Genomic DNA, 8,593 nt, shown 5'->3' on the forward strand with positions numbered 1-8,593 from the left:
TCCAGGAACTAGTTTCTCCTCATAACATGTTTAAAGGACATGAGATAAAGTCTTGCCACATCTTTTAGACTCTTTCAAAGTAGATTCACTGGAGAGATGGCTGTTGTTAATATTTCAGAATAATTTCTCTTCCCCTCTTTTGCCTACTGGAAGTAGGAGGGTGTTTTTATCCAGTTTCACGGTGAGGCCCTGGTGTGACTCCTGAAGACAAAATATATTAATGTAATGAATGCATGGGGGCCTCAACTATGGGCCACCAGGAACTTTAACATCTAAATATAGTCTGCCTTTGGTAGTTGTTATGTTCCATAGATTCAGTTCCAATTCATACAACTCTGTACATGGCTTCCGAGACTGTAAATCTTTATGGGAACAGAAAGCCTCATCTTTCTCCCATGGAACAGCTGGTAGTTTTGAACGGCTCACCTTAAGTTTCAAATTTCAATTTGTAACCACTACGCTACCAGAGTTTCTTTAGTAATTAGTAAATTATGCCTTAAGTATTCTTGCCTGATGTTGGATTCAGCCGTAGTGATTTCTCCTCTTGATCGTTGTTGTTAAGTGCTGTTGAATTTGTTCTGACTCTTAAAGACCCTGCCTAGGGTTTCCAGGAAGTTTCTGGTAGGTTTGATCATCCAACCTTGTGGTTACTATCCTTTGCTTATCCTAGTGAAGTCCTAATAAATGGTTATTTTCTAGACCTGCCTTTTGTCTCTCTAAGGTAGTAGTTTGCTCATCCAGGCTTCAATTATCTGATGGGTCTAATAAGAATTTCTGACATTTATTTTTTCCACTTTTTTCTTGTGAGGACAGCAATGATGAAATGATGACATCCAAGCTCTTTGCATGCCTGTTTGGAAACTCTATATCATAGGTATTCTTTATGAATGTCATTAGGCAATATATTCGACTCCATTTACCTAGTATATATTGGACTCCAATTACCTAGCACCTTTTAACAATTTTTACTTTCCATTTGTTGTAGGAAGACAATGATATAACTACAAAGTACTGAACAACAACAAAAAAACATGTTCTTAAAGTGATATTCACAGATCCTTGGGTGACATGGCCAGGGACTCAGCATTTGGTATAATGATCGGCCTTTGATGCCTTACTCAATTCTCTAAACCCTATTATTCTCATCTGCAAAATGGGAATAATGATAATAAATAGCGAATAGGATGTTGGGATGAGCAGGAGAAAGAATCTATATACTTAGCCCATAGCATCAAGCCTGGGGCATAGAAAGCATTATAATTCTTCATTAATGTCTTGAGAATGATGATGCATATACTTTTCCCCTTGACTAGCAAGGTATGCTGTGCTCTGTTTGTCATCCTTAATATCTCTGATGCAGATTTAATTTGGAAAATGCTATCTGTTGGCCGTACATTTGCCTGACAGATTGAGCCATGACTTAGTCAAAGGCTAGCATTAGAATATGTTTTCCTCTTCTACTGACTTTGTTATTATTTTTTGACTGACAGAAAGACCATCCATTTTCTTAAAAGAAAGAAAAATCATCACTAGTATTTTTATTTCCAGACATGCCAAAAATGTCCTGCAAGTTCTGACCTTTTCATTTAATTTCATTTAGGGTTTGATGCCTACTTTACATCCCGCACACTTGAAAACAACAGAAGAAATGTATGGTTTGCTGAATATTGGGAAGAAAATTTCAATTGCAAGTTGACAATTAGTGGGTCAAAAAAAGAAGACACAGATCGCAAATGCACAGGTAATTTCATTCTCTTTGTCATTCTGCTACTCTACGTGGCCAGCATTGAAATGTCTGCAGAGGTGACAGAAGGAAGCTTGACTGGAGACAAATTGAAAAAGTAAATTGAATTTTACTAGATTGCTTAGAAAAATGGAACAGGAGCATAAGTCTCTTGCAGGACAAGAGAAATACAGACAAGAATGTATTCTTTTCTGCCTGTCCATCTAGTGGTAATTGACATTTTCATTGATTCTTTGACTACAGAGGGGTCATGTTACTATGAATATCCACACTGATAAATATTAGTTTATATTCCAGCCAGGAGTATGAAGTCATTTTTACATAGACAAAAGTCTCTAAGAAATCCTATGCTAGCATCATTTTCACTGTTACCATGGAAAGAATAATTGATTAATGAAACCGAGCGCTTAAGTTTAGAATAATGAGAATTCCAAATGATTTTCACAAGGACTAAGCTAATAAGTCACTTACTGTTTAAAATGTGCTTAGAAATATTCATTAAGCTTCCTATGTAACCCTGCATGGATATCCCAACTAGAACATATTTGTATGGGTGATATATGCATATATACATTTACATATATGAAGTAGTCAGAAGGAAAACTACACATCCATTCATCAATTCACAAACATTTACTGAGAATGTCCTTTCTGATAAGCACTGTGTTAGGCACTGGTGATCTGATGGTGACTAGACCAGTTAAGGACACTTCTTTCATTCTGCTTAGATTCTATTAAGGGAAACAAGCATTTTGGTAAGTAATGGAGGGTGTTACTAATTTCAGCCATTCAGGGACTCATACCACACTCTTTAAAATGTTAAAAACATCTGAATTTCCTTGGTACCCAGTTTCAGGATCTGTCAACTTTTATATCTAGACATTTTCTTGCTATCTTTGCTAGTAAGCTTATTTTTATGTATTTATTACAAACTTCATTGACTGTGATCTGTTCTGCTCATAAGGTCATCCTACAATGTCACATAAAGTTGAATAAATATATTTATTTGGTACATATTTATTTTATTGTGATTTATGTGAAAGTTTACAAAGTAAATTTGTTTTCAGCACACCATACGTATTTCTTTTGTGACATTAATTGTAATCTCCACAATATAAAAGTCCTCTTTCCCCTTTTTCCCTGTGATTACCATTTCCCTTCATCCTTCTCTCCTGTTCTGTTCTGGCTTCTGAGCTTTATCCTGGGAAAATGGCTACCCTTTTGGTCTCTTATGGTTCATGGCTGCAATGAGTGTGTGCTTCTATAGTGATATTGTTCACTTCCTAGGTCTTTCTGTTGTTTTTGCTGAAAGTTGAACTGAACTTGAAGAGCCATAGTCTTGGGGGTTCAACCCGTCTCTCTCAGAACAGTGAGCCTGTTTTTTTTTGTTTTATTTTTAAGTTTTTATTGTGAGATTTGCATGGGAGAACATCAGCGTTACACTCATCCTATCGTATTTCATTTCATTGCAATGATTACAATCCCCTCCATGTATCATCATATAACCCCAAAGGGTACACCACACAGGCCAGACCCCCTCACCCCTGGCCACCAGCACACAGCCCCTCTCCTGTCCTGAGTCCAGTGTCCCCAGCCAATCCATCATCCTTTCTATCTCCATCCCTGGCATCACTGCCTCTCTGGGTAGGGTCCCACTCTCTGCTCCTCTCACTTGATGGTCCCAGGGACCTCCACTCCTGGGCTGCAAAATCTATCACTCTCCTCCTTTTGTCAAAAAACATCTTCATCTATATTTCCTGCCTCACAGTCAGTCCTGATGGCAATTATTCACTGTTGTACCACGAGAATCTTATCCCCATTTCCTTTCACCAACCTGGTCCCAACCCATTGGAAATCACTCAGTGATGATTCCACCTTCCCCCACCCAGTCTGGAACTAAGCTCCCAATTGAAAGCTTGTACGCCAGTCACTTCTTGCCTTTGTAGCCCCACTATTTTGGGGAGCCAATGTCTATGTTGCCCATCCCTGTCAGCCCTGCATACCGAGGGGGTGGGAGTGATCCTTGCTGTTAAGATTTGGTCCCTTTTTTGAGCTACTACATCCATAAGTATAGGTAAAGTTCATCAAATTGTAGCAAGTTACTCTTTTTTTTTAAAATTTTCACCTCTTCTTTCTTCTTCTAGTCTAGTTCTGATCATCCAGCAAACAAAGCCGGGTCAAGTGGGTGCTATCTGCAAGTATGGGTGTTCTTGTGCATCTCCCCTCACTTCATATCAGCTAGACACTCCACCCTCCACTGTAGTCCTCTGTGGCCATGTCATTGCCTCTTGGCCCAGGACTCCCCGGGTCTTGCCATAGTGCTGGCCATCCAAGACTCCACTCGGATTAATGGGCATCTATCGAATATGGTCGAACTCAGCTCACAGCTTCATTGCTGTTTTTTTCCCCTTCTTCCCTTATCGGTAACCAAAATGGTCACCAACCAGACCACAGGCTTGCTCATGTATTCCCCTTGAGTCTCAGTCTTGGAAGGGGGTTTGCTCTGAGGTGTCCCAACCTCTTGCCTTGATGGCTCTCAGGCAAACAGCTTACTTGTTCTTGTACTAATCAATCAGACTGCCATTCTGGTTTCGGATTTTTCCTGCCAGTCTGTCTTTCACGAAGTATCTTCTGTTCTTCTAGCTGCTCCAGGCTGGTCTACTCGTCCTTTACAGTGAAAATTTCCTACCTCAGTCGGTTCTGGATGGGGTTCTGGATTCCACATATGGTCTTTGCAGTGTAAAGGCACCACAGGAAGCCTCTTTCACTGGGAAACTTCTAGCCCCCTTTAAGGTATTCCAATCAGTTATAGGCTGAAGACGGACTTACAAGCTTTCTGTAGTGATGATTCTGGCTATTCATTTTTCCTCGCTTCAAGTTTCTATTTTATAGTGGTCGGCAAGGGAAACTAAGATTCAAAAGATAGCCAAGCATCTTAACACTATTCCCCTTCAAACCGTGCATCAATCTCTGTATCCCAGAGCCCTGTTGCTCCAAGGTTGTGCGTACATCATCATTTACATCTGTCTCACTTAGCCCATGGGAACCTGTCTAACTGTTCTCCCATCAGCCTTGTTTTTCCATTCCCCTCCCCCTTCTTGTGTATTGTGACCCCACCCCCCATGCCCTGCACCCAAGCTATCCTGTGTCTATTCCTTACCCTGTGCTCTATCTTCCCCTCCCTCCCTCCCCTCCTCTCATCCCATACATCCTGGTGATCAGCAAATATATATATAATTTTTTCCACCCTTTTAGTGTGGGTTCTTTTTCTTACTCTTTTACAATAATGGTCCTATGCAGTACTTCTTCTTTTGTGACTAATTTCAATCAGCATGATGTGCTCAAGGTTCATCCATGTTACAAGGTGGCTTGAAGCTTCCTTATTGTTCTTCAAGGTAGCATAGTAATCCATTGTGTATATGTACCAAAGTTTGTTTATCCACTCTTCAGTTGATGGGTACTTAGGCTGTCTCCATCTTTTTTCTCTTGTAAATAGTACTGCTAAGAACATTGGTGTGCATATTTCTACTCATATTATAGCTTGTATTTCTTGTGGATAAATACCAAGTAGAGGGATTCTGGATCATAAGGTATTTCTATTTCCAACCTTCTGAGGAAATGCCATATTTCTTTCCAAAGAGGCTGGATAATTTTGCAATCCCACCAGCAATGCAGGAGTGTACCAGTCTCTCCACATCCCTGCCAACATTTGTTGTCCTCTACTTTTTTGATCTTTGCTGTTATTGTTGGTGTGAGATGATATCTCGTTGTTGTTTTGATTTGCATCTCTCTAATGACTACCAGCTGTTGCGCGGGAGAAAGATGAGACGTTCTGCTCCCGTAAAGATATACAGCCTCGGAAACCCTGTAAAGGGTCGCTATGAGTCAGAACCAACTCCACGGCACTTAACAACAACAACAACAAATGGCTCATGATCGTGAACATTTTTTCATATGTTTATTGGCTGCCTGGATCTCCTCCTTGGTGAAGTATCTGTTCATGTCCTGTGCCCATTTTTTAATTGGGTTATTTGTCTTTTTCTTGTGGAGGTCTTGTAGTTTCCTATATATTTTAGAACTCAGTCCCTTGTCTGATGTGTCATTGCAAAAGATTTTTTCCCATTTAGTGGGTTCCCTTTTGACTCTTTTGGTGAAGTCTTTTGATGCACATACATTTTTAATTTTTAGTATGTCCCTCTCATCTTTTTTTGTCTACTTTTGTTTGTATACTTTTCAAAATGTTTGGTAGACTGTGTATTTCCTCACATTTGTCCCTATTTTTGCACTGATGACTTTCATAATTTTGGGATTCACATTTAGTTCTTTAATCCATGCTGTGTTGGATTTTGTATAGAGTGTGAGCTAAAGGTCTTGTTTCAGTCTTTTGCATGTCGCTTTTCAGTTCTGCCAGCACCATCTGTTAAAGAGACTATCTCCTCCCCATGTAACATACCTAGGCACTTTGTTGAAAATCAGTTGGCTGTTTGTGGATGGATTAATTTCTGGATTCTCAATTCTGTTTCACTGAGTAATGTATCTTTCATTGTACCAGTTCAGCCTGGTCTATTTTATGATTTTGAGTTTTAGTCCACATTTAGCGCCTACTTTATGCAGGACCTCTTAGTGTGATGCTCTTCAACAGCTGATCAGCATGGTAGCTGGGCATCATCTGGCTCTTCTCTCAGGGTCATGGAGATGGGGTTTCACGTGACTTATTAGTTCTAAAGACTAGTAGTTTACTTGCATCTTTGAATTTCTTCACTCTTATTTTCTCTGGACATGAAGAGATCAATAGATACCTGTTAGAGGACAGCTCACAAACATTTGAGAAATCAGTCACTACTCACCAAAAATGAATATAGAACATTATCTGTGAAGTATATTATGACAATTAACCTGCTGTTGCCTGAGCACCCACGTCCAGTAACTCATCCCCTCAAGGATTTTGTATGTGACTAAGAAGTTTTCATAACTTTAACTCATGTGTTATTGTCGTTAAGTCCTGTTGAGTGAGTTCTGACTCATGGAGACCCTATATAGGGTTTCCAAGGAGTGAGTGGTGGGTTTGAACCACTGACCTTGTGGTTAGCAGTCCAGTGCTTATTAATGGGTATATTTGCAGCAATTATAAATACATGTGTGAAAATGTTTTTTGTCAAACTTACATTTGTGGGTTCAGCCCCATTTGCCTTCCCTCCCTTGAATAAATCCTCAGCTTGAGTATCTACCTAGGTATCCTCTTATAGGTATAAAATCTAGAGTTTTATTATCATTGCAACTGCAGGATTCAGTATGCAGTCATAATATTATTTAGCTTTGTTGCCTTTAACTCATATGCGCCTCCCAGTGTCTTTGTCTTGATCATTTTGAGCTGACATCCCCTTTCAGTAAGTATATTAATGTAAGCTACAATCATTCAATAACAATATAACCCCATTTGACAGATACTAAGGCCATTTATAAGGAGCTCTGATAATGTAGTGTTATGAGTCAAACTGCTAACCTCAAGGTTAGCAGTTCAAAATTACCAACCATTCCTTGGGATAAAGATGAGTTTTTCTACTCATGTGAAGATTTACAGCCTCGGAAGCCCTATGAGTTGGAACCTACTCCACAGTACATATCCACCACCACAAAGGTCATGTATAGACTTTGGTACAGCGCTATAGGATAAACATTGGACTACTAACATTGCAGTTGACAGTTCAAATCCATCAGCTGCTCCTTGTAAGCCCTGTGGTCACTATGAGTCACAACCAACTCTATGGACTTAATAACAGCAACATGCCATTTATGAAGAGCCCTGGTGGTGGTATAGGATAAGCACCAGACTGCTAACCACCAGACTGGCATTTCAGAGCCACCAGTTGCTCTGTGGAAGAAAGATGAGGTTTTCTGCTTCTGTAAAAATTGACAGTCTGGGCCATTTTGTGACTTCAAATTCAAGTACATTTCTTAGGGAAATAGTGCTAACTGTACCTTCAATAAACCTCTTTTCTTCTAGTAGTTCATCACAGCATATGAGAGGAAGATCAGATGGGACCTTTACAGAGGTAGTATAAATTCCTGAAGTCCCTCCCCACTAGCAGAATTTGTTCACTCTTGAAACTTGGTGCAAAGTTGCTCTGACATAAAGATGAGTTTGAGTGTAACCTCTTTGGGAATTACATGTTTTTTGTGTGTGGAGATATTAAAATCTAGGAACGAATGAAAAATTCACAAATGAGTTGATGTCTCCAATAAAATAGATTGAGACAATGTTGGAATCAGGAAACTGACTCTTTCAAAGTGAATAACAAACCATTGGTTTTAACAGGTAAGAGTCCTGGGTTTGTGCTTCAGAATTACCCCTGTGTGAATTTGGGCCATGTATTTATCTTCTCAAAGCCTTTTTTCACTTCTGAGATGGGGATAATAAAAATTTAATTACATCCAAATTTGATGTAAGGATTAAGTTAGATAATTCACATAGATCAAATATGATATTGGCACATTAGCTCAATAAAAACCAAACAAGAAATTCTGGTACTGGGGGCAGGGAAAGCAGGGACAGTGAAAACTCCTCTGCCAAAACCCCCCAGAAAAGCAGAGAAAGAACAGCTTTTCTGTGGAGCTTTGAATCTTGTTTAAAGTTCCTGGTGCCAGTTCCCCATGCCCATTGAGAAGAAATCTGCAGGTGGAAGCAAAATGTGGTGATTTCTGAATTGACCCAGCCATGGTGGCCTGCAGCCAGAAGTCCTAAGGCTAGATGGTGGGGCCACAGCCAAGAGGAGGCAGTGACCCAGTTCAAGAAGCCACCAAGGAGCAACGTTTCTGAAGGGAGAGGTGTGACTGATTTTTCATCTTTCA

General features: G+C 39.8%; 1 protein-coding gene across 3 annotated transcripts in view; it reads left to right on the top strand.

Moving 5' to 3' along the window:
- Window positions 1-8,593, top strand: part of GRM7 (glutamate receptor, metabotropic 7) — a 1,560,849-nt gene that overhangs the window by 929,937 nt on the left and 622,319 nt on the right. For all 3 annotated transcript variants that reach the window (XM_006846627.1, XM_006846628.1, XM_006846629.1), the window contains exon 5: window positions 1,601-1,741. In XM_006846627.1, coding sequence (XP_006846690.1) covers window positions 1,601-1,741 — 141 coding nt within the window. The remainder of the gene's footprint in view (window positions 1-1,600; window positions 1,742-8,593) is intronic.

Source organism: Chrysochloris asiatica, unplaced genomic scaffold (assembly GCF_000296735.1).
Source record: "Chrysochloris asiatica unplaced genomic scaffold, ChrAsi1.0 scaffold00028, whole genome shotgun sequence".
Taxonomy (NCBI): Eukaryota; Metazoa; Chordata; class Mammalia; order Afrosoricida; family Chrysochloridae; genus Chrysochloris; species Chrysochloris asiatica.